This window comes from Pezoporus flaviventris, unplaced genomic scaffold, assembly GCF_033815535.1.
Source record: "Pezoporus flaviventris isolate CSIRO_AGI_PZ_B2104156 unplaced genomic scaffold, CSIRO_AGI_Pfla_v1 ptg000007l, whole genome shotgun sequence".
NCBI lineage: Eukaryota > Metazoa > Chordata > Aves > Psittaciformes > Psittacidae > Pezoporus > Pezoporus flaviventris.
Genome location: NW_026892555.1, coordinates 51,624,935 through 51,652,918, shown reverse-complemented (window position 1 = coordinate 51,652,918; position 27,984 = coordinate 51,624,935). Strand labels below are relative to the sequence as shown.

Sequence of the window (27,984 nt, the reverse complement as noted above, 5' to 3'; positions counted from 1 at the left end):
CCTGAGTTGTCATATAAATGAACAGCAGTCCAGAAAGGCAACTGCTCAAATACTTGGCCCCATAGTAAATATTTCCCATCTTTTTTTGTGCCTATGTATATGAAAACGGGAACTCTTCGATGCTTTGCAGCTTTTCACTGGGGTCCCATAATCTTTTTCACCTTCTGCTGATTCTTGAAAAAACTAATCTCACCTGGTTTCAACTCTTTTAACTGCTGTTCTAAAACAGGAAATCTTAGTTTGACCAAATAATTGATTTATATGGCCAAGCAACACATGCTATGCATTCACATCAATAATTTTGCTAAAAAAGGAAGAAGGTAAAGCACATTTCAGAGGCACACATCATTTTCTTCAAATGAACAAACTACATGAGCCTTAAATGTAACTCAGCTTGGCTCTACAGAGAATTCGAGGATTTTTGCCCCCCCCACCAAAATCCATATGTGAAATTGTTATGAATGGTGGATTCAAAATTCTTGAAGGAGCTCCAGAACAAAAGCCTTTATTATTAATACACTTGTAAAATATATGTGAGACTATTACTCATAAAGATTATCTTGACTGGCTTCTCTTAAACATTACAAACTCAACAAGACAAAGCGTAGAGTGTCTAATTAAAAGTTAGAACTTAAATTGATCCACAGAAACCAATAGCATGATACCTCCTACTAGAAGTCATAGGTGAAAAAAAAAAACAACCAAACAAAAAAACCCTAAACAAAAAAAACCTAAACAAAAAACCCCAAACCCACAGATTTTCTTTATTTAGTCTTTTTGGGAAAAGTATTTTCTTGGAAAACACAGTGTCTGGAATAGACAAAGACGAAGAAATATAACTGGTTTGCTTTCCACAAGAAAAAAAAAAGAACCACCTGAAGAGAACAAGTCTTCTCTCTTCTGGGACTATAGCAAATGAATAGGAGAGTTGCCTAATTGATTTAAAACTGAATATAAAGGAATGGTAATGAAGGTAATGAATTCAAGTATAAGAAAAGTTCAATCCACAGGCATTGGAGAAGAGAGCTAAACAGGCTGCACAGAAAAAAAAAAAAAAATTAAAAAATCCTACACCTACAACCTCTCCCAGACTCTTATTTTAGTAAGGAAAAAATGGCAAAAGACTATTTTTAGTCTGAAAAATGCTATTTATAATTTGATATGTATATTTAAGTACAGAATGGGTTCTGTTTTAACTATATGGAAATGGCCAGCTTCGCTCCCTTTATTTGTGATTCACATTTGTCTTCAGAAAGCTGCACAGGTATGACAGCGGTCACTTTTACGGTTTTCACTATCTGAAATTTGGAGGGGAGAGTCAATAATGTTTCCTTTTCCATATTTAACAGGCACATTTTGGTTCAAAAAATGATAAATGGCATGGTGCGAAAAATGACAAATCTCAGTACTGATTGTCAATAGATATTCATTTATAATGGCTAGAAATAACTTCCTGATATCAAAGTAACATTCATTTATTGAACATATTAGTTCATCCCACTACACCATTTTTTACAAATTATTATTTTTAGTAGTATTCACAAGAATTACTGAAAATTAAACAAAAAATGATAAGTCTGTAATTTACTAATCCCATTCCACAGATGACTAGAAAACTCATGATCTACAATGCAGCACTGTGATACTCTATATTAGAGCTCATTAAAACAGTTAATAGGAGCAAATCTGTAGGATGCTTCTCTTTTCTGGATGGGCTTTATTTGTTTACTTTAAATACAATTCAAAGATAAACAGGGTTTTTTTTTTACTTTTTTACTTCAGCCCTGCTTTGCCGTGTGAAAGACTGACTGAGGCTTTACCATAGACTACGCCTGTAAGCTTTTCCTGCCTCTGGGACTCAGAGAACTGTGTGAACAGGACTCTTCAGACTTTGGAAAGAGGAAAATGCCTTAATCATTTAATGTTAGACCTGCTTGGACCATAAAGGCCACGTCCCCAGGGCAGAGCTATCTAACCTTCTTAGAGCAGAACAGTTTTGACCACAAAACAAAAGACTGCAAGACCTTGAGACCCAAAACCGAAAATAACAGATTCTACCGGCTGCTGCGCAGCCCATAATGTTTTCAAATGCTCAGAGAAAGCTTTTCAAACAAACAAATGCACATCTTTAAAAATGCTATTTAAGACAACTAATGAAAATATGTAAATGATAAATCACTTGTAAGAATTAATTTTCTGTTAAACAACATGCTACTTAATACATAGGGATATGAAAAAAAAATCTTAATTTAACCTCAGGATATACACAGCTTAAAAATCCATATTCCTAGTACCACCATATTAAAATGCATGCAGAGACAGCTTAAAGCACTCTAAAATGCATATTATTTTTCCATTTTAGGCAAGCTAGAATGAAAATAAATAAGCTGATGGTTATTTAAATGAGACTTAAAGTCTCTTTTACACAATGAACTAACTCTTAGTTTTCTAAATTAAAGCAATCTAACAGCAAGATATGTATTAACCTTTCAGAAATACTTTTAACAAAAATGCAGCAGTAATTCAAAGGGTTTGAAGTTCTGGGATGTTACATCCAGCAGTACCACTGCATTAATCACTCTCAGGGTATATTTCAACAATTCTGACAGAAGAGACTTAAAAGGAACCATCAGTCAGTCAGTCACCCTCTGTCCATACAGGTAGACTAAGGAGCTTTTCATATATTTAATAAAAGAAAGAGTCGGCATTATTCCAATTTCAAATATGCACATTAATAAAACTGTGATTAGAGCCATACCAGTGGGATCTCAAATAACATCAGCAGTGCCTAAAGTAATTTCGTTTAAAATATGTATCAAATCTAAATCAAATAGTAATTAATACCTCAACAAAATTGCTTTGCAGGGTTTATATCATTCCAATAATTAAGACAGTTGGCTCTACCTCTGAATTTCTAGAACTGCTTTCATAACCAAGACAACTGTTTGTCAGTCTAGATCAGAACCACCACATATCCTGTGATTATCCTGTATTACACATCTGTGTAAGTTAACAAGTGTATTTCATTTAAGTAATGAGGCTGTGCTGGAAGAAGATTATTATTGTCCTATTTGGAATTATTCTGCTATGAGCCAGAACTGCACTCTGCACGTGTAGCTAATGAGCATTCAAGCAAAACATTATTATTTTACCTTTCAAAAAATATTTCAGCTTTCAATATTTTAATGTTCGGTAACTGAACATTAAACTGAACATTAACTTTTCTTTAAATCACATAGCTCTCCATAAATCTCTGTTTATTATGCTTAAACCTAAACGCTGGCTGCAGCTGCCAGGTAATAATGTAAAATATTATTAAAGTTACACATCGAGTAGTCACATTCTCAAATATTAAGCAATGACATTTATTTGAAGATACAATTAAACAAACAGAAAGAACACAAAGATATTATTTCATTTCCTGCAGTCATTAACATCAGTGTAATTTAGTCAGAGCAGTTACTCTGCACATACAGAAATTGTTTTCCATCATTCTGACAGGAACAAATCTGTTATTACTACACAGAGATTTTAAGATTTTAAAAGGAAAAAAAAAAAAAGAAACCAAACCCCAAAACAACCTCCCCCCCCCCGCTCAATGTATTTTTTAGTTTTCAAGTAAACTCCAGAGTGTTTGAGAAGAGTTTATATTATCTAACAATTTGTCAGTGCTCATAAAATACATAAAAATCCCAAATCTTCTTTCCATTCATCTTTAACAGCACACAATAGAATACAAAATGACTTGTAGGAAGCTGTATCCTCAGAAACATCTGGAGAAAAGAGAGCACTGTGAAATCACTCTGTAATGGGGAGTTTTATACTTTGGACAGAAGTTGTGTCAATGATCCATGCAGCTGCTAAGAATTCTGCTGAATTCATAGCCCTACTTATAAAATCATTCAATCTAATACTGTATCTTAATTGTATGAAATACACAACACTAAGTACTTTTCATCATCCTTTTATTTGTATTAATAGAGAAGAGATCCAGAGCAGCACTGTGGAGAAGGACTTGGGCATGTTGGTCGATGAGAAAATGAACATGAGCTGGCAGTGTGAGCTCGCAGCTCAGAAAGCCAACCGTATCCTGGGCTGCATCAAAAGGAGCATGACCAGCAGCAGGTCGAAGGAGGTGATCCTGCCTCTGTACTCTGCTCTCATGAGACCTTACTTGGAGTATTGTGTGCAGTTCTGGTGTCCTCAACTTGAAAAGGACATGGAACTGTTGGAACAAGTCCAGAGGAGGGCCACGAGGATGATCAGGGGACTGGAGCACCTCCCGTATGAAGACAGGCTGAGGAAGTTGGGGCTGTTCAGCCTGGAGAAGAGAAGGCTGCGTGGAGACCTCATAGCAGCCTTCCAGTATCTGAAGGGGGCCTAAAAGGATGCTGAAGAGGGACTCTTCGTTAGGGACTGTAGTGATAGGACAAGGGGTAATGGGCTCAAACTTAAACAGGGGAAGTTTAGACTGGATATAAGGAGGAAGTTCTTTACTGTAAGGGTGGTGAGGCATTGAAATGGGTTGCCCAGGGAAATTGCGAATGCTCCATCCCTGGCGGTGTTCCATGGTGGTGTTCAAGGCCAAGCTGGACAAAGCCTTGGGTGACATGGTTTAGTGGGAGGTGTCCCTGCCCATGGCAGGGAGGTTGGAACTTGATGATCTTAAGGTCCTTTCCAATCCTAACTATTCTGTGATTCTATGATTAAAAATTTCAAGAATTAGGATGAACAACTTGCTAAAAAGATGAAAATAACATACTTTTTTATTTTATTATTTTATTTATTGATTTTAAATACTCTGGTTTGACATTCTGCAAACACCAGGCTTTATGGAGGGGCTGGGAAGAAGCAAAGTAATGAGGAGAAAATGAGAAAGTAAAGATCATTAGTATAGTTTCATCTGTATATACAATGCAAAATATACTAATGCAGGCATTTGTCTGCCTTTTCTATCCAAGCACATAACAGGACAGTTAAAAAACAGTGTGCTCAAGTCCCACATTCTCTTCATTGGAAAAGCGTTATCTTGATGGAAAGAGAAGCAACATGGGATGCAGGAAGACCAACATGTCTTCTGGGGTCAACCAAGGTTTTAAACCACCAGAATAGCAGGCAAAACCAAAGAGATACTAAGTCCTACAAAGCAAGTAAGAAGAAGTAGCCAAGAAAGTAGTACACACATTTCAGGACAAGAAACCATGCCCTGTTAAGTGTGAGGCAGTGGCCTACTGAAAGCATTCTTCTAAATGGAAGAAATGAATGGTAAGAAGAGACACATGCCTATGGTTAAAGGGAACTGTAGTAAATTCAACAGTGAGAATGCAGTTAGTGAATAAATGCAACCACAGCAATAATAAGCTAAATAAATAAGGCATACATTAGTTCATATAAGAGGGAAGCTAACAGAGGGGTTTGGCTGGAGGTGTTTTGGTCTTCCTAAGTCACTTTAACAGCTCCCACCCCCAATACACACTTCCCCCAATGCTCTGTTTTTCCTTCCTGTCATTTTCCCTGTTGGTTTAATTGAATTTAATCTTTACTTTGATTCTCCTTGTCTCAAAGAAGTTTCAACAGCCCTTGGTTTTAAAAAAGAACCCCCCATTCAACTCCAATTAGAACATGATACCCTCCGACAGTAAGTTTGTACATTTTAAGTACAGTATTCATTGTAAAGGTCACTCTTTTTTTTCCTTCCAAAGGTCCAAGAGCATAGCACAGAAAGTTTATTGAATTTACTTCATCAATTGCCTAAGTTATATGTGTCTTTAAGTGATTCTACTGCTGCTAAACTGTGCTTCATATCAAGGCAGTCTTCAGAGTCCAGAAACAAGCATACCTAACACACTCTTAAAACACAAACTGAATTTAACCAGCCCTCCATGGCACAGGTCAATTGCTCCATTATCTCAAGTTTGCTAATCACCATGTACTATGTTATTTAACACTCCAAAATAATCATTAGATTAAAACATTACACTGAGTTTCTTAAAAAGAGAATACTACTTTCATCGCTTCACTTTCAAATTCAGAGACAAGAATGTCAAAAAGGTTAGACTAATAAAGGTAATACCACCATAACTTTTCTTATGGGTCATTTCATCAAATGAGATTATCTATGGGAATGGATAAGGTTGGAGGAAAGGGATAAATTTTATTGCATCTCCTCTAACTTGCTTATGTCCACAAATGTCCTCAAATTTTCTGCAAATCAGTGGAGTATGCAGTCAATTCATTAGTATCTGGTAGTTCCTGAATACTTGAGACGCAGTTCTAATAGGGAAAAAGGAAGAAGAAAAAAGAACAACTACCTGTTACCATAAGATTTTTGTCCAAAGTCCAAGTGTCATATCATCCTTATTAAATAAAAATAATAATGGCTCTCTTAAGTGGCACTTCTGACACTATAGATACAAGGTGTAAGAAGACATCTTCAGCAAATGAGGAGGATCAAAAGCTAATGACTTTTCAGGTTACTTGCAAACAAACTTTGTCAAGCTCCCACTTGACACTCCCACGGTACACAAAAGCACCTACTGATCAAACCCATACCATTTTTTTAATATTCAAAGGAACATCTTTTTTAGGCCTACCTCATTGTACAGTTTGCATTAATAGTTCCACCTGTTTGTGTTACTAAGTTGTTACATACGCATATGATTTAATTTTAACAGGTAAAATACTGCTTCATTATCTTAGCACTCAAGAATGGCTGAAACATTTTTTCCTCAAGTGCTTCCAGATGTAGCTATGAAAATTGTAATTATATGAAAGCCTCAGAGTTTACAGCATAACGAAAAATTCTTACAAAACTCTTGTACCTTGTGGTATACTTCATATGATTCACAAAGCATATGTGCACACACACGCACATACGTACTTTGTACATCCTATAAATATACTTTATTTTCATAATTTGCCAGGAGTCATTACACTGGTTCTACACTCTCACAAGGATGTTTTTGATACCTCTCATTCGTGTGTGTATTCCGACAGAAAGCAATTTGCTTTCCAGAACTCCCTCTGACACAGGATTAGATATCTACCTTTGACTAACAATAAATAATGCATACAGCTTTTGCAGTTTTGCATGTAGAGGAGTAAAACCTTTCATACTCTTTATACCTTCAGCAAAAGATTACTGAAGATACACAAAAATACACATTGAATTAGGGGAAAGGCAGCTTTCAGGAAAGGCAAGAAGAAAAGTGAAATCCCTTATTAACAGGTTATAAGCTGTTTATATAGGGTAGAGAAGAGTGGCCATGAGAGTAATACTATTCAGTTTGTTGGCTGCAATCAAGTAGTATGTGTTCAGCATGCACAAACCATTAGGTATGAAAGACTTCACACTCTCCCCTTCTATCAGAGAATACCCAGTAACCTCTTGCTATTGGCAAGTCTGATGATGCCATTTATTACAGCTGTCAGATACATCCAGAGATCCTATTGTTATTTGCTTACCTTCAACAAATTACTACACTTAGGTCTGTATCTCTGCAATAAATGTTATGTGCCTGAGAATTAAATTTATAAATAATTATTTGAATTTCAACCATGTTTTAGAATGAGGCTAGGAAAAACACAGTACTTCACTGAAATGATGACCTCTCTTTCTCATCAACTGTAGCTTTCCACTGTTTGAGGAACCTCTCCCAAAGAAAGCCTACCCACAGAGTCAAGGTACAAGTCCCTGAAAAAGGCAACTGTCGCATGTTTAGTGACGCTATAACAAATCTTCAGATATTATTATCAAAAGATTCAGTTTTATAGTAAAACTATGCCTCTGCCATGTCACTTAAAGTGCTTCCAGGACTCTTGTTTACTGATATTCTCGAAGCCTTTGAAAACAAAAAAACTCTTTGAAAAGGTCAATTCCCCAAACTACTGGCCACTCATAGTTGCAACTAACATCAGTGGACACATGATCAGTGCCTTACATGCAGGGAATCAGGTCCAGATGTCTCAGAGACTGCTTCCAAACACAAGGAATACATGTTGATTTTGTTTATCAGTGTCTATGATCCTCAACTATTAAATGAAGATCGTATCAGTCCATCACACAGAAACAACGTAATATTATGAAGCACTAAGATTATAGTCAGCCATTATTTACACAGTATTTAGCAGGCAAAGTGAAGCCCTAAATACTTTTCCCAAGTATTGCCTTGGAAACATTTATTTTAATATTTAAGCACTTTTCACTTGATAATTTTTATTTTGGTTACTATTTAATATAATATTTTGTACATATAAATATTCAATATATGACAGTTCAAACTTCATACACTTCCAGAGAAAAAAAATCTATGTATGTGTCTACCTCAGGCTTGCAGTGCAGGAAATCTACCTAGTTTTAAATAAATCTTTATTTTTCTAAACTTCATTCTAACTTGCAAGCTACAATTTAGATTCCTGGCTCAAAGATGTTTGTGGAAAGCAGAATGTTTGCTTTTTCAGTCTTCTAGGCTGCACCAAAAGAAGGCTATTTCCAAATAAGAATTCCGCTCCCTTTCTCCTGTAATACAGATTAGTGTTTCTTGTGCCAATCTACTAGATACTAATAATAGAACAAGCTTTTCAGAAGATGTTGTCTCAGCTGCTTTCACTTGACTATTAACTGTTCTGTGTTCCACCTGTTAATTTCTTTCCCAATTCTAACTTTGGCTCCCGCCTACAAATGTTTTGGGTTTGTTTTGTTTGCTCCTTCTGAAGTGTATTTCCATTCCTTGGGACTCCTGGCTTCTTTAGTGCATAGTGCTTTATCTTATTTTTGGTGTCAACTTCTGGAGCTTGTAATATCAAGAAGGAATTTGTTTAATTAAAAGAAACAAAATAAATAATATAGCAACTGCTATAATTCCCACTGTAAAGGCTATATTGTACCCTTACAGTGGAAACACAGGAAAGAGCACAGGAATGACATTTTTAATCCATCATTCAACAAAAAAGAGAGTCATCCCATCCTGACAAATAACCTGTGTTGTCCACAGATGCATTAAAGACAATGTAAGCAGAGGGGACGCATCTATTAATTACAAACATTCCTTCATTAGTGTCATCAGATTTATTTTTAAAGTATGTTTATGTTTAGAACATAACCTAATTGGGACGTGAATTCACAGACATACAATCTAGCCAATGACCTTATTGGACACTAGTTGTACAATGCAGAGTGGTGTTCTTGAGTCCTTTTGCTTGACTTTAAATGATATCACTGAAAATACCCACAATTTGCTGTCAAATTTTCTGACAAGCTTGCAATCCTAGCTCATGCAATAGTGTTCTCAGCTGCCTAGGAGGATCAGGGAAAAATGTTTCTCTTGCGAAACACTGCACTGAGGAATAGGAAAACAGCTTTCCGTCTTCCCTCTCCTCAAAGAGTAAATATGGATCACAGCATCATGAAAATATTTCGCGGCTCAGTGGCCTAATTCGGACAGCTAACCTATACATTGTGGTTCCCCTATCACGCTTTTAATTGCAAAAAAATTCCATAATATTCCATAAATTAACAGACTTCGTATTCCATAGGAAATAAAAATGGGATAGCCTTGAAAAGAAAAATTAAAAAAAAGAAATTAAAAAAATAATGGACTACAGATTTCACTTAAGACTGCTTCAAAGCTTGGGCATTATTACACTAAGAACATCTATGCTGTTTCCAACAACTACTCAGCCAAGAGGAGACTAAAATAACCAACCAAGTTAGGATTATTCATTTGTTTTAAGGAACATCTATCTCCTGCAGTCTCTAAAAGACTGCAAAAAGTAAAATATTTGTTTGCCAGAAAAATTCTGTACTACTAAACTTAAAGTCTTGTGCTACATACAAGGTGAGAGGTACAAGATAAAAGAGACAGAAGTACAGGAGTAAAATCTTGCCAATGCTGAAGACGCTCAGAAATGTCATTGAACTCAGTGGGTTTGTAATTTCACTCTGTCAATTTACCTGTACTTCAGACTAACAATGTGAATCTGAAAACAAATGACTGGTACTGGAAATCACTTGGGAGCAAATTATCTCATGATATTTTGGAACTGTAAATTCCAAACAGATTAGGCCTCCTCATATGACTTACATGGCAGAAATGCTCAGAAAGCCCTGATAAAAATCACACAACCATTATTTATTTATGTATTTACTGCAGCTCTCCCTCAAGGTTTTATAAAGGAAAAAAAAAACCAAAAAACCAAAAAATAAACCAAAACAACCACCAAAATTAACCCAACCAAAAAAAAAAAACAAACAAAAAACCCCTCAAACAAACAAAACAACCCAAAAAATCCCTACAACGTCAAAATAATTCTAGAAAGGGCTTAGTATTACTGGTGGACAATGTAGACGCATCAGAGAGACTGCATGACCCATATGTAATACCACTAAAACCTATTACCTGCATGCTAGCATAAAAGTCTCCAGAGAATGATGCTCATTTTATTCTGGCTCTAGTGTACATAAGAACATCTTTCACTAAGATGTTTTGTAGTTGAATATTGCTTCTATCTGGGCAGGAAAGGATCTTTAACATCCATTTAATGAGACATATGACATAGAAGATATCATGTTTCCTGACAGCTATTACAGATAGCTCCATTGTACTCATGGTCCTGTGGCAGTATCATGAGATGTTATAAGCAGGCATATACAAAATTCCTTAACATCACACCATGAAACCAGATGGTCTCAGGTGATTGATGGAGAACTGCAAGGCCTAGGGATCTGTTACCAGGCAGTGACTTAGTGCACTAAAATACAGCTAATCCTGTTGGGAACTGTATCTCATAGCATTGATTTGCAGTGTTCTACAAATGGAGCTCTCTGATCACCCTTACAGTAAAGTTGCAGCAGACATCTGTGGAAACTGGCAAACAAGTACAAAAATAAATCAAAGCTATCCAGGAGATCCTGTCAACTTTTAAAATGTTCTTACACAAAGGCACACCTGGAATTTGCACAACCTTGGACTGAATACCAGAGGGACCTGTATGTTGAATGGGCAGGATAAGTAAATAGTGGCCCTGCTGGAAGATAAAATTCCTCGAGTAGTCAATCTGTCTCTACTTTCTCATTCTTCATATATAGGAAAAAGAAAATAAATCTCATAATTGTGTACATGATTATACATTCCATGCAAAAAAGTTCACGCTGAAGTTATACTGTCCTGAAATATATGGAAAAATTGAATGGAATCAAGATTTTTCTATATTGAATTCTACCTTCAATTTCGCAAAAGAGCATTATGCAAAGATGCAAAGGCTCTACAAAGGTTATCACTGATGAAATAACAACCCACTATTTTCCCATACATGCTAAACTCTTTTCATGACTGGAAAAATTCATTGTTTCAAAAAATCTCAGTGGCTTAGGAAAGATGGGAGTCTAATTTTACCAATTCAACACTGTAATACTGGCTTTAAAGGGCTGGAGAGAAATATCCTTAGAGAAATTAGAGAAATATCAGCCTTAAATCAGCACAGAGATTAAAAATACCATGCAAAAAGAAAATAACAGAAATTTCCATTGTCCTCTACTGTACTTGATTAGGCTCTTTCTGGATAGACATAACAGTTTATCATTCATATATGGATAAATATGTCTTCACTTTTGAAGTGGTTTTACTTATTTGCTTGTGCACTAGTTTTCGTATAACTATTCATCTGTTTAACCTGTCATATTTAAAATGAATCATATCTGCAAAGCTTGATGAAATTTTACATCAAGTGCAATGTCAAAGGAAGACTATAGTAAAAGCCTGAAATTGTTTAAACAACAAAAATAGAGAATTTCATCTCTAAGTCCCACCTGTTACTGCTGCTTCAATATTCCTATTCCACCTTCTCCATATACTGCACTTTCACCTGACTGATCTCCTTAGGCATTATTTTAGGCATTCTTATTTACTTCTCACAGACAATGTCTCAGTTCTAGCATGCTGTTTTTCATGTATGGAAAGCATAGAGAACTGGAGGTTACTATACCCTAAGGCTAAGTCTAAACACAGACTACTGTTTGCTGTAGAGGCCAGACAACACTGGAATGATGGCAGTAAGACAAGGCAGCAGTTAAACTTGCATGCCCGTTACTAAAAGAGATCAAGATGCATGGTTTCAATACAAGATTACATATATGGATAAGGGGAGACTGCCTTTACTGAAAGAAAATGAGTTGCAGAGAGTCTTTAAATCAAGATCTGACACCTATCTAGAAGTTACATTACTGTATAAGTGAAACATTACAGACAATGAATATAGGCAAGATCCTTTAGCTCTATAATACAAAAGGTCAGATCTGACTGTCATACTTGTCTTCTCCATACTTAAAAAGTAACAACGTAATTCTAGCTGAAAATACTAAACAGAAATAGAGGTAAACAGAGAAAGTCATTGTATGTAATGTTGCAGTTAGCCAGCACAGACATGAGAAAGTCATGTGCTCTTCATTGGCCTTCCTCTTGGCCAAGAGGAGCCTTCCTTGGCTCTTCCTCTTAGCCTTTATTCATAATCGCCACAAGTAACAAAACCAGTACCTTTATTTTTAATAAGACACCCCATTGGAACAAGAGAAGAAAATCTTCCAGTATAATTTTCTACAGTAGAACATCTAATCTGCAGCAGTGCAAAGGGGCTATAAAATCTAATATTGATGAAATGAACAGCCCTATCATTTTCATGTTTTACATTCCTTTTAGAGTGACAAACTCTCCTCCCAGCATATCACTGCATTAGTAAAGAAATTACCTGTAACCAGAGTCTGTCGCCTGAGTCTGTTCCACCATTGGCAGTGCATTGAAAAGTAGCAAATTGTCCTGCATTGACCTCCACACTCTGAAGACGCAAGAAGTGGGGAGTTTTTGCTGTTGGAAGAAGATAAGAGCACTGGAGTTATACAACATGGAAGTACTGGCTATGAACAACACACTGAGCAAATTAAACAGCCTTGCTTTAAAAGGTTTAAATTGTCAACTATGCATTAGATTTTACTTCTGCACCTGGGAAAGAGCAGAAGAGAAGGGTGCTCTTTAATAGTTTCTGCTGTGTAAATAATCTTAGCTCAGTGCCCCTCTGGTAATAACACTCTATTAATAAAGATCATATTAGAAACTAATTATGTTTTGAAAAAATATCCTATTAGATACTTACACTACCAACTAGACAAAACAGTAAGAAGTTGACTGATGTTGTCAGGGAAACAAGTTTTTTGTTTTAACCAGGTACAGTGTCCATAGAGGAGATGCTTTAGAAATGTAGCACATAAAACAGCTAAAATACTAACACAGCACTCACCAACCACAGCTGTATTCTTTAAATAAAATTATTTTCAACAACACTGCAGGGAAAAAAAAACAAACCCAAAACCCAGTGCATTCTCCTTATCAATTCTCATTTTTCAAATAGAAAAAGAAAACATTTCCAGTAAAAATTTAAGCATTAAAGCTACAAATAGCCTAATAAATGAAATAAATATTCAAAAAAGAACTATGTCCACTGAAGAAGGAAAGACAGTATGCATACTTTTGGTTTACTGGAAAGAGTCAACGACAAGACACAGAAAAACATCGAAATTTGATACAGAAACTTATCCTTGAAAAGGCAGCATTCCCAAACATTCAAATCCTACTGCAGGGAAGGTGACTTTTTGCACTGACTAATACCAGCAGATAAGTGAGGCTCTGAACATTACTTTCAGACATGGAAATGCCAGTGCTAGCAGTAAACTGGCAAAATAAATATACATTTTCTAGCAGAGCACCACAACCATTTATAGTGTTGGTAACATTTTCTTAAAAGATCTTCTCACCGGGAGAAATTGCAATTGTTTGTTAGGAATTACAAGTAACCAGCTACCAGTATTCAAGAAAAAGTTGTTTAATACCCAGTGCAAAGCAGTATAAGAAGGAGAAGATGACGGAATAAAATAGTTTAAAAAGAAACACTCACACAAGAAAACCCTCACCCACCCACCACAATCTATCCCTTTCAGTTCTACATGCCTAGCTAGAGCTTGTGCTCTGCTTGGTCTTCATCCATCCTACCCAGAAAACTGCCTAGCAAATATTTTTCCTATTTCAATTTCTGTTTAAAGAATTAATCATTCTAAAAGTACTTTTTCTGGCAATATACAGAAATAACAGCATTATGAGTCTTGCAAAGTTTTAGACACACAGTAGCTCTATTCCAATTTTCACACAATTTTCAATTTTCCTGTAGACAATATAACTGGTTTGATGTCTTAATTTCTAACAGTTTAATTACTTGATCAAAGAACTTTTCATTAAAGCTTTTGCATTTCAGCACTGCCACATTAGAACTCTATGCATTATGGGGTATAACTCAGTCTCCACACTAAGAGCTATTTGCAGGTTTTTAGAATTGATTGGTACAAATGCACAGATCAAACCTCTCAAAATGTGTATGAGAAAAATTATTAAGCTGATAAAATGCTGCCTTAGACTTACCCCATCTGAACCAAAGATAAAAATTCAAAATGCAGAAGCACAAATACTGTCTAACAACATGAGAGCCTGCTGTGTTTATTAGAACTAAGTGATTCAGAAATAACAGTTGCTGATTCTGCATAACTGTCTCTGTATTTGAAGAAATGTCTGTATCTTCTTGCCATTAACACTAAAGCCATGTTCAGGAGGTACTCTGTTACTAACAGATAATCACTTTTTATTTTAAATCACAGCTCTTACAGGCCATAAAGAACTCATGCAAGCACAATATGCTGAACAATTACACAGAAGTTAGGTGTCTTTTTCCCCACTCGGTCATTTTGTCAGTAAGTTAACAACCTACAATTCCATGTATGATCTTAACACATATAACAAATAGCAGATATGTGAAATCATCATTATCTAAGTAGTCTGTTCAATTACATCTAGATTACCCTATTAAAGCATTAATTTACAAGGGTTTGTTTTGGCATCAGTTTTAAAAGAACTTAGGGTAGTTAAGTATTACATATCCTTAATAATGGGATAAGGAAACCTACCTGAAATATAAGTAAAACAGTGCAGAAATTAAGCCATGAACCTCATGAAGCGCCCTAAGTAACCTTGCTTAGCAAAGCCTCAGCCCTCAGCCAGCTGAGTTTTCTTCCTTCTAAGCCTTGGAAAGAAAAATCATATATATTCAGCTCTTGTATATTTCATCTTCTCTCACTAATGTCTCAGCTTGTGGCTGCACAGATGTTTTCATGCAGACAGAAAACTGGTCAACAAATCTTGATGACTTTTGCTCTGAATGAGTAGTTAGATGGCTCTGGGGCTCATGCCAAGTGCTGTACACGAGGTGCATGTAAGAGATGTCTTTAAAGCCAATAAGGTGCAGTGCCCAAATGCTAGGAACACGTTGTACGTACTCAGCCTACGTTTATAGCAGTTACATTGTTTTCTGATATTCTACTTATCTTTTGCTCCACATGTGTTGAAGCATAGTGGCTTATTCATTTTAGGGGGCTAGCTTTAAAATAGCGGATAGGTACTTACTACATGGATGTCCTAAAACTTTCACTTCATCAATAGCCACATATCCTGGATGACCTGAAGTGACCACTTCAAAAACAACCTGAGAAGCAAAAAGAGAATTTCAGTTACCAGTTTGTAACACAGGGAATATAAAAATATTCTGTTATGGAAAACATATCTAATTTTTTAATATGTTGAGAACACTTTGAAAACAAAATACAATCAAAAAAAACCTCAAAATGTGGTGTTCTTATAATTAAAATTATTGAGAACTTAATTCACATTTTTTCATCTTTATAGTATTTTTGGAGACTTACAAGTGTGATCATACATAGCTCACAATGAGGAATAACCAAATCCCCCCAGTATTTGGTCTGCTAAAGTAGTTACGAAATAATCATCTTAAGATTCGTATTTTATTTTCAATTCTTTGTCTTGCAGAGTAAACTACTTTAATTAAAAAAAACACAGTTCTGCATTATATAGAGATTTGCACGGTATCAGAGACAAACATACCTATTTTCATGAATGTATTTTCCATGCTCTTAATCTTCCACCAAATGTAGCGAATTAAGTAATGCAGATCCATTTGCCATGGTTTGTTTAATGGCTATAAATAGGTCACAAAATAAATGGACCATTCTTGTCGTCAGAATTAAATACACTCAAAAGTAAACCTCTCCAAACTTTGGCAGCCTTAGCTTTGAATATCCCAAGAATGTTTATGTGGAAAAGAAGAAAATATGCCAGTAACATTAACAGGTACATTTCCAAGCCAATGCTCAAGAACTTCATAATCAAATCCAGGTTGTAATTTTTTTATTATTTATCCTTTTGCTTGGAAAGTTAACTCTAACTGCCTCTTGTAACTAGTCTCAGGAAATACACTGAGGAAGAGAGTTTAGAAACTGTTTTCACGCATATGCTTTACTTGACCTTGGAACAGATGCAGAAGGACACTACGCATCGTGTCCTTTACTGAAATTATTTCAGCAGAAAGAGGATGATACAGAACGGAAACATGTCACATGGATAACATAAGCCCGTAATATTATATCATAGTTTCCTGGTGACGAATAAACACTAATTCTGATTTTAAAACAAGCCTTGAAGTGAGCAAATTCTTCACCGTCTCTTGCCTCTGCCTTCTCCCATCTTTCTCGTTGCTATATTCATGGACACCAATCCTATTCTTCTCCCTCGGACATTGTCTTCCTAAACACTGTTCATTTCTCCCTCCCAATTTCACTTTAATGAAATATAGCTTTAACTCCACACGGCTGACCAGGGAAAAAAACCTACTTTTCATTCTAGTTCTGCCTCCTGCCTACACAGAATTTTCAACCTACAGTGCCTATGTTGCTCCTAGATAACCAGGCAGCAACAAGAAAACACAAGACAGCAATGGGGAAAATTCAAAAGCCACCAACCAAACTTTGCAGAAACAATTTCTACAAGAAAAGAATTGGTAAGTCACAAGCCCCAGCCTGTGGCCTTTTAAATGCCCAATAGTACTCCGATGGCACTTAAAAGTTGGTATCACTGATCCGAACAGGGCATGGATTTAGCTTTCAGCATTCATTTGAGCATTCAGAGCAAGACCACTCAAAAATTCACAACATCTTTTTCCTACAAAAAAGAAAATTTCCCAGTGGAACTGGTCTTAGGAACTGTCTTGGGAAGCAGAAGTTCTTGAACTAAAAAAACAGAAGCTCTTAAATAACAACTTGCATTCAAAGACCTGAAAGAGATTTTCCAACCATGATCGCTCTTATGCTCACCTTAACAGCATTACAATGGAAATACAGAGACTTGCACAGTGTAGCCCTAAGTTTTGACAGCAGTGCAAGATGTAGAATGCAGCTCCTGGCTTCACTCACTGAACTTTGGAAAAAGAGCAGTCGCAATTACCAAATATGACAAACAGTTGCATGTTTGTGTTATGCTGATATGAAATGGCTATACTGGTGCCCTTGGAAGGAGGAGGAGACTGCTCCGCTTCCTGAAGAGCTACCAAGCCTATTCAAAATGGAGATCATCTGAAAGACTCTAGGGCATGAAAACCATGGCATAGTCCCAGGAACCTGCAGTTAATGCAAGGCTATAACAACACAGCAGTGAAGAACAGTCAGCAGACAGCCTGGTCTCAGAAGTGGTGGAAAAATTTCATGGGGAAATAGGCTGCCACTAGGAAAATCATTATGTCAACTGAATCTAAGTGTGGAGGCTGAGACCTGCCTATAAAAACACAGTGGGTTTGGAACAGTTACTGATTTCTCTCCTATATGCTGTCATGAAGAGAAAAAAAAAAAAATATTAACTTTCTAAATGTCATTGAAATACAGTTTATTTAAAAAAAAAAAACAAAAAAAACAAAACAACAAAAAAACCCAAAACGAAACATCTCTCTGTTTTTAAGCACTTATTATAAGAAGCGTATCTGCGAAAAGGCATCTGAAAAATCTACTTGATCCATGACCCCATCACTGCAGAGCAGAGGAGGTTTTATCTAGTTCTTCGCTTTTAGGTATGCTAAATTCTAGAAAACCCTGGGAGGAACTGGCACATGCACATCTCTGAAGCAGCCAAACCAGTCAGAAGTGTTCTGCTAAAAATATTGCTACCAGATAAGAGGGCTTTAACTATTTTTAAAAAACGTTGCATAGAAGTGTCTTTTCCAAAGAATTACCTGACTTCCAGCAAAACCAAATACCTGAGGCTTTAGAAAAGAAAACGTACACAATACCTGAGTTGAAGTTCTCAAAATTTTTAATTTCTGTAATTCATAACAGGGGAGCTTAGCTACAGGCTCTCCAAGAGTTTTCAATATTATTGCAATATACTTGCAGACAAATAAAACGTAAAGATTTTAAACTTAAATCAGTTCTTTCAGTTCACAGGCAGAAACTGCAACCTTGAAATAACTGAATCGGACTGTTTATAACAACAGAGAAAAACTCAGTGAGTGATCTAAAATACACTGCCATATCTCTGGACAACATATCAAAAATATCATTATCACAAGTAAGCAAGGCAATGCATCAAGAAAGTGCCAGCTGGACACACTATTAAATTACAATTATTGGCATTAAAGAGGACATGTTCCAAAGTAATATAAATTGAAATATTGATAGTTTATTCATGCTTCTATTGAAAGCAATAGCCAACCTGGTATCAACTTTAATAATTGTAAGTCTTAATCTCTTCTGCAAAAAAAATTGCAATTTATAGTGAATGGAAAGAGACACTATAGCCAGTCGTGTCATACCAGTGTCAGAGACATCACTAATGTGCCTTTTACTTCATATATAAAAGAACATGACACCTGTTCCAGATACAGTAACATAATTTCTGTTCCATTCACAGGCTGTGAAATACTATCAAGTGCTGTATCCAAATCCAGTATTTTGTTTTATTTAAAGTAATAAATGAAAATTATTGACCAAAATATCTGCTTAACTAAGCATTTTCCCCTTTACACTAAAAAAGAATTTGATTCTACGCATGACACATTTCTGAAAGTCCTAGTAAGTGTGCTGCACACTGTTAGAGGGGTTCGAAGTTGCTCAGAAATCGACCTAGAAATATTTGTTGCCTCATTTATTCACTGAAAAGCATGTATTAAGGTTGTCAAGACTATTCACAAATCTGGATCAGTTTTACTAGTAATTTCACTAGAAATGAAACCTAGAAACTTATTTCCCATCCATTTTTTCCCACCACTTCACAGCTGAAAAGCAGCTTGTCTTGTAACATTTTGACTTCCTTGGATTTCCCTTTTTTTTTTTTTTCCTATTATTCCTCCCTCTTATCAGTCCGGAAACAACTGGTTAAAACACTCAATTCACTTGCTCAGGAAGAACTCTGCAAATGTCAGCCTGCGAGCTGTTTTACACCACTCTCCCCCTCACAGGCCTGCCAAACAGGAACCAGGGAAGCGGCTTAGCGCTGCACTGTCCCTGATCCTCCCTGCTTCAGTGAAGAGCAAAATTAGCTTTTCATTCCTGCCACTTCCCCTTGCTACATATGAACAAAGAAAGGGGGTCTGCTCGCTAACATAAATGCTTACTGCTGAAAATGTGCGACTCAAGATAACTTGCCTGTTCCAAAGAACAATGGAAATAAACAGGTTTGGTTGCCACACAACCTCACTCCGTAAATTCCTGCTTTTGTTGTAGAGAAATTAGTCCTTCAGTCAAAAGGTGGATTGTACTTAATATAAACACACTGTACTTCACAGGACTTAAATAGCACTTTGCAAACACAATAAAGAGAAAGGTGTATTCATAAAGCTACTTTACGTCAGGCTGCACTCCTGCTTCCCTGCACCCCCAGTAAGGGGACAGTGATGTATTACATGCTGCTTATAGCCTTTCCTTGACGATATTTTGCAAGGTGTTGGGAACAGTTTCTCTCCAGAAAACTGGCATTGTCTTGTACACATGTCTGCTTTATGCCATTTCCCTCCCCACCCCTCACTCCTGCACAATTACCATTCACCATTCACACAAGCACTCAAGCCCATTAAAGACTTTGGTGGTTGCTGCCAGCCTGAGTGATACTCCGAAGAAACCTCTTACAGCTGAGCAACGCTGAAAACTGAGCTCTTGATATTAAGACTTATTAAATCTTACTTGTCTGTATTTGTTTCTAAATTCGTTGTCGTCTTACATTTCTCTACTGAATAGCCAGAAGCTTTCTTGGTTTAGAAACCACAGACTTGTGTATATGACAAAAAGCTCACACCTGCTTACTCTTGGCCATTTTTAGACTGCTGAGGTTTTTAAATTTAGGTATGAGGTTTGACACGGTCACATCTTTCTCAAAATAACTACTCCCAAATCACCCAACTCAATGAAGAAGAACTATTTAAGATGCCTGACACAGGGTGGTGATTCAAAATGCAATATGCATTTCAAAGTTTCTTTTGAGCTCAAAGCACAGTTCAGGAACTGTGTGCGCACAGCTGAATGCAACACACACAACACACGAGAATGTGAGCCTGACCTTTACTGCACAAGAAGCTTAATTCTCAGTCCTAGCTGATGACTTAAGTACATTGCATGAGCCAAACTCCAAGCAAAGCATATAAAAAGCAGGTTATGGAACAAATGAAAATTTAAGACCAGATTTGAAAAGGTAGGTTAGATCTACTGCTTCTTATTCCCTAAACTCCTAATTTACAAGAGAAAGTGTCAGAATATAAAGGATAAATCTCATCTCTGCGTGAAGTGATACTGTAACTCCTTTGTGTCCTTACGGAGAAAGATCAGGAATTACTGCCAGCCTCTTACCCTATTTTCTCATTCCAGCTTCATAGGAATTTATGTTTAAAGAACATGCAGCATCATAGAGAGTAGTATTACTTCACTGGAAGCTATTTTTAATCCTTTCAATTCCATTTCTGGACTTTAAAACTGCAGTGTTTGTTGTTCTATTTAATCAAGATTTGTTTCAGCTCACTGCTGCCATACCTGGCTCCCAGAAAAGTACAAAGTACAAAACAAAAAATGCAAAATATAAAAACTGATAGGGGGAAGGTGTGTCACTTGCAGTAGCGCTGTTCCAAATTGTGGAATGCAAGCCGCTCACCAGACTCGATCCAGTAGTGGCATTTTGCATTTTATAAAGTTCCAAAACTGCAATGCTTCAAAGCCATAAAATATATTTTAAATAGTAATAATTGTTCTGACAATCATTACCTAACCTAGGGAAAAAAAACATGAAAAAGAAAGAAAAAAAAAGAAAGAAAAACCCACCCCAAAGACACAAGCAAGAAACAAGCCTGAAATCAACAGATTTTCCTCCTGCTAAAACATCCAAATGAGGAAAAAAAAATTAAATAAAACAACAACAAGCCCCCCAAAAATTCCAACCCTTTCCTCACTAGGGAGCAGACTTTTCAGGACTCGGATCTCAAGCATCAATTTTAATGTTTCCTAACATACTGAGACTGCTCCTCAAGAATGTAAAAACCAGCTCACCATTACCCATAGAAACCTACATAGTATTTAATCCTCTTTTTCTGTGTACATCCTAATTCTATTCAAGTATGGAGGGTGAAGGTCTTAGTAATTATGCGAAGCCTTGTTTTGTTTGAGGCTGTCTCTAATGGCATGATAAACTCCTTGATTCTCTTGCTTAAGATGCACCAAGTAGACAATAGCTCAGCAAAACAAACTTCTCCTGTGACCAATGATAAAAAGAAGGCGGCAATGCGCTCTCTGGGGAGCACTCCTAAAAGGATTTTATAATACAGAAATAAGACTAGCTCCTGTAGAAATATCCCAGCTACTTAGAAACAAATAGCTCAGAGACCAGGAGGCCCAGCAGAAAAGAACAAGCTGTACGGATTTCTTTAACCCTCAGAAGGTGTTTGGCAGCTTGAACCTATGTTACTACAGCTATGCTGTAATCAGTAACTGGACCCCAACGTAGATACACCCTAAAGTCAATGGTAGATGTTAAGCAGTAGCACTTAGAGGACCATTAATTATAGAATGAAACATATCCTTAATCACAAGAATACTTGACAATTTAAGTTTAAATAAGCAGTAATTAAACTACAATTACTGTTGTTACATGCCAGTTATCATTGTGATTTATATATGTAATACAGCTTTCATATGGGGTGAAACCTACACAAATAATTACCTACTAAAAGGAAAAGTGCACATTAAAAGAAATCAATTACTTTTTTCAGAGACTGTACTTCCAAATAGCCAATTCTAAATGGAAACCCAACCTGAAAGGTATTAACAAGCTTGGGTAACTGGTGTTACAATAATAAAATACTGTCAATTATTAAATCTTTTGAATGCTTTGCACTTACGTGTTAATAATACACAGTTTAAAGAAATAAATCTTTACAAGCTGGATTAAAATTCACTCCACATTTCACAATCTAATTCACTTTTTCACAACCTAATTTCTAGTCAGCTACCTAGTGGGAGCTGCCTATGTTTTCCATGAATCAACAGCAAAACAGACCACCACCACTGTGTTTTTAAACATCCCAAACTGTACAAATACTATAACTCCGAAATGTTATCACATGTAATTTGTCTTCAGATTTTTGTAGTACATTTTGTTTTCATTTGCAGCTAGACACCTTGTGGGTCTCCTACTAATGGAACAAAATTATAAGGCATTCACAAACATGCAGATGTCTACATGGATATGTGATACAAAACCAGCAAAGAAAATCAAATTTTTACATTGCTTTGTCCCTTCATGTAGTAACATCGAGTGCGTTCCTGAAGATTACTCATTGGGAAACTACCAACTTTCATATATGAATTTAACATGGCCCTATCATTCCTTAATTTTTTTCTTAGACTTTTTTACATTCTGTTTAATAAGGACAGACAGCCTCAGAAAATCCCTGGGAGGAAGTCTTGTACATTTTGGAGGTTATGTGATAAACATGTGCATTTGTGCCAAAAGAGGTCAGAGTTTGGAATCAAATTAATAGCAGCTCAGGAAACAGACCTGGGTGCTAGACACCTGTCAGATGGGCCCTCTGCTTTCTCCTACCATACATGCAGTCATCTGAGCTCTCACCTAATTTAGACACACATTCTCACAAAACCCACATACACTCCTTCTCCTTCCCCTGCCCTTCTCCCAGCTGCATGCAGCAAACTTCCTGCCTCCCCCCAAAATAGACCCTGTGAAGAAGGAGAAGCATGAAAATAGATAAAAAGAATTCAGAAACAATAAGAAATTGCAAGTGTCACTGGGTGAGTGAGGAAATTGCATCACAGATTTCTGAGAGGATGGAGAAAACAAAATGAAGATGATTGACCATAACCTGTCAAAATGGAGACAGAGCTTCCCCAAAATAAATGAGCTTATCTACAGTGAAACCAGTGAAGTTACACTATTTTACACCGATTCCTTGGACTGCCATGGATTTACTATAGCATATGACATACTGGCATGTCAGCTAAATTGTGATACCCGAGGAGGTATTATTTCAGACTATATGCAGCAAATGCAAAGAAAATTACTTACTATATTCCTCAGAAAGAGAAACACTACATAAAAAATTCTGTATTTCCAGAGGCAAAGAGAGAACAGGCAATCCACTACAGACAGACTCGGGTATTTATTACGTATCAGTTGATACATGGTAATATGCTAAACTACAGTACCCCATCCAGGAATATAAGGGTTCACCTGTGAAAAAGGGTGAATCAGTCCAGATGGCAGGTCTTGAGAAGAAAGCGGACTAGAAAGTTTATCTTTCTATTTCTATGGCCAAATATCCATATTATTCAGACATCAGTTAGATGTATCATATTGTTAGAAATCTGACACAGATTATTACTAATATCAGTAACATTTAAAACCATCAGAGCTTACCTAGATTTTTATTAACATGTTAATTTAGCTTAAGTTTACTAGTCAGAGTCAAGTCTTCTTCTATTAAGACTCCCCTGTCCACATTAACATTTTGGTTTAGAGTGAGGCTATGAAGCACTAGCTGTCTTCACCAACTGTTGTTTCACAGACCAGTTAGTTCTGTTGCATAAAACCCAAAAGACAGGAAACTAGAAGCCCCTCTCCAAATTCACTCCGAACGCAGATGGGTTCATAATGTTCCAAACTGAGGCATGTGCGAGAGTCACACATTCACCTAGTGTCTGTGAAATGTGCACACACCACATAGCACTCCTGAACCATCCAGCATGCTTACAGAACCCTCCAGTACATCCCATGTTACAAACTGGCCAGCATTATATCCAATGTCAGCCATGAAATTGTCTGTTGAATGCTCTACTCCCACCAACTACTGAGGCTAATAATAAGACTGGTCCTTATTATTTCAGTGAAGACAGGAAGGCTATTTGGAATCACTGGAGGGCATTCTCAACATCTGCACAAAATTGGAAATGTGGGGTCTTGCAGTAAGGTCATAGAATCATGAAGTATCTTGAGTTGGAAGGGACCCATAAGGATCACTGACTTCAACTTCTGCTCCTCACAGGACTACGTAAAATTAAACCATATGATTAAGTGCACTTTGCAAACAGTCCTTGAACTCTGACAGACAACAAAACACACATTGACCTTTCACCCCGACACATGTAAAGATATGGCTAAATCAAGCTTGGACTCCGCAGTCAGGATACAGCCTCATGCTCCAGAGAAACGGGTAGTACACAGCTGCTCCCACAATGTTGAGGTAAGCCTCAACTCTGCCAATATGCCTGCCCTTCTGCCAGTATTCACTCCTCAAGCCTGGAGCCAGTTATACAAGATCCACACCATGACTCCTTCCACTTAAGTTTGCCGAGATGTCCAAAAATTTACCATGAATTCTCTTGGGAAGCCCCAATGATGTAGCAATTCCTAGCCACTTCAGGCACAGCACAGCATGCAAATGTGGACCCTGCAAAAAGTCCCTACACAACCTAGGAACGCACTATCTGACGCAAGAAGAGTAAGTATGCTCTTTTGAGTCTGCAAATACTGCACTCACTGCCACCTATCCCATGTTCCAAGGGCAAGATGGGCTAGGCACTCCAAACTCATCTTTTGGACCAGGCTTTTTGTGTCGATTGTGGTTGAAACAATCACATAGGGAAAGACTCCAGAAAGTTCTTCAGTGTGTTTTTGACTTAGATGTAAAAAATTTCAAAAGGAGTATTTTCAGTTCACCTGAGACACCCTTACAGAACAGATGCTACAGCCACAGGTAAAAGTCCACTAGAATCCCCCCAAAGAACCTTGCAGTGGACATCGCCATACCATAATGAGAATATGATAGGGAACCAAACACCTGGTCAGCCTAAACATCACATGCAAGAACAGAAACAAAGCTCTGCTGCTTGTGACATCGGTAATCAGGGTATTGATGTAGGTATTAAAATGTTGTCACCCCCTGGAACAACACTATGGAATGACAATACTGTACTTCCTAGGGAGGTCTTCAGTCAAAGAACCCCCATCTTTGGGTCAGCTTTTCTTCAGAAAACTTCAAACCATATGAAGTCAGGCTGAGAAAGTTGGGGCTGTTCAGCCTGGAGAAGGCTGTGTGGAGACCTCATAGCAGCCTTCCAGTATCTGAAGAGGGGCCATAGGGATGCTGGAGAGGGACTATTCATTAGGGACTGTAGTGACAGGACAAGGAGTAATGGGCTCATACTTAAACAGGGGAAGTTTAGACTGGATATAAGGAGGAAATTCTTTACTGTGAGCATGGTGAGGCACTGGAATGGGTTGCCCAAGGAGGCTGTGAATGCTCCATCCCTGGCAGTGTTCAAGACCAGGTTGGACGAGGCCATGGTTCAGTGTGAGGTGTCCCTGCCCATGGCAGGGGGGTTGGAACTTGATGATCTTAAGGTCCTTTCCAACCCTAACTATTCTGTGATTTTATGGTGCACAGGACCAAATAAAATCCAACCCAAACTTTCCAAACTGCAAGGGAAGATGAGAGGAGCCCAAATAACATATCTGATTGACTGGTCTGCTGTTATTACACCAAATTACTTGCTTGTGGAGACAGACTGTATTTTCATGGGAAGGAGAAAACTGTTGAATTATTATTCAACGATAAATACCTGTATCATCTGTAAACTTTCCTACAGAAAAGCAGCACCCTTAGGAAATGTCAAGAGAACTTCCAAATCTTTAGGATGTAATCAGAAGACTATTCCTACAATAGTGTCGTGGTTTAAGCTACTGCTATATTTATGTCTACTACTGACCAAATCAAATGGATATTGCATTCAAACTGAAGACTTAAACTGAGGTTTCAAAGGATTATGCTGGTTCTAAAGCAACAGCTATTGGTGATCTAGATCAAACTTGAGGATTCTACTGCAATCAAATCTACTGGCATTCAATTCCAGCATCCCTAATGAAACAAATGCAACTGACTGACATCAATGGTAAAATTTCTACATTGTTTCAATATAATTGTTTCATCCACCTTTAAAACATGTGTTTGTGCATACACTTCATGATCTTCTAAAAATAGATGTAAACATATAAACACAACCACATATACGTAAAAGCAATCAGCATTATCTACAAAAAATAATTAAGATCAAAAAAATACAGAAAATATTTTGATTTAAAGTCAGCATTATGATTAAGAACCAGGTAACTACTATGAGAAACAAAATTTCATGACAAGTAAAACATACCTGATAAAAATTGGGCCAGAAAGTACTAATTGCCAGTTCTGCTCTGTTCCAAGTAGAAGTGATAGATGTGTTCCAGATCGGGCTACCAATAGGACCATCATTAACTTTCACATATATATTCAAAGTGCCAGGGCTAGATCCAGTCTTGCTTGAAACATAATAGTGGAAATCAATACAATGTGTATCATTTTCTTTCAGATGGGGCAGCAGGAGGTGAGCTTTCTGTCCCGCATATCTCCCAGATGTATTCACCAACATGAAAGAACCTGCAAAACAAAGTCACTCATTCAGTTTCTTTATTTTCCTCCCCCTAATATGGCAATCTGTAATTAAAGGGTCACTAAAAAAAAACACCCCAAAACATTTTGCTTTGCTTCTATTAACATAACAGTAATTGTATTCGGTAGGTATTTAAATCTCAAAGTATATTAGAGAATCTCAAGATACTTTTTCAAATCTCGCATTAGAATCCTTATTTATAGCTGGGCAAAGAAAGAGACAAACAAACACTAAAGTGATCTGCGCTGTGCTGAATCTACATGTTAAAAGAGAATTTGCTGTGGGTCTCAGCTATATGAACGTCTCTATACGAAGGCCCTGTACTGAGTTTTGTTTGGCAAGGTTTTGGTAGTGGAACAAACACAGGGGTGGTTTCTGTGGGAAGCTGACAGAAGTTTCCCCTGTGACTGACAGTGCCAATGACAGCTGGCTCCAAAGCAGACCTGCCACTGGCTAAGGCTGAGCCCATCAATGATAATGGTAGCACCTCTGGGATGATAGATTTAAGAAGTTAGGAAAAAAAAAACAATTGCAGCTGTGCTCAGTTGGTGGACTGCAGTATATGATGTAGACAGAGTCTAAAATGTTCTCGATTCCTTAGCCTTACTCTAACTGATCACCAGGCACATCCTTGACTGATTGTGACAATTGCATCCTGCCCTCAAGAGCTGAGAAAAAAAGGAACAAATGAAAATATTCAGCAAACTGATAAACTTTGTAGGAGAGGGGAAAAAAAAGGGGGGTGAATGTTACACTATGGTCCCAACTTCAGCATCAAACAAGAAATGTGAATGTAGAGCTCAAAGACTTACATTCAAACAACCCTCACATGAACTGCTAGTCAATTCATGCCCTATTTTTCAGTGTTATTAATGTGTTTAATTGATGTTTACCTTCGAAGTAATCATGTTCCAGAACACGTGCGAATAAAGAATTTGAATGATTGCACAGACATCACATTAAAAAATACAGCATGCTTTTCAAGACATTAATACTTCTGGGTTGAACAAATCACAAGGAAATAATTCTATTAATACATATACTATGATATCACAGAAGGAAATAAAATTCAACAC

The 27,984-nt window shown here is 37.0% G+C and overlaps 1 protein-coding gene across 12 annotated transcripts in view; it reads right to left on the bottom strand.

Moving 5' to 3' along the window:
- PTPRM (protein tyrosine phosphatase receptor type M) overlaps window positions 1-27,984 on the bottom strand; it is a 472,285-nt gene that overhangs the window by 295,076 nt on the left and 149,225 nt on the right. For 11 of the 12 annotated variants that reach the window (XM_061448768.1, XM_061448769.1, XM_061448772.1 and 8 more), the window contains exons 3-5: window positions 26,630-26,895; window positions 15,495-15,573; window positions 12,742-12,857 (exon numbers count right to left, since the gene is read on the bottom strand). In XM_061448768.1, the coding sequence (XP_061304752.1) occupies window positions 12,742-12,857; window positions 15,495-15,573; window positions 26,630-26,895 (461 nt within the window). The remainder of the gene's footprint in view (window positions 1-12,741; window positions 12,858-15,494; window positions 15,574-26,629; window positions 26,896-27,984) is intronic. The other variant, XM_061448780.1, reaches the window with a different exon arrangement.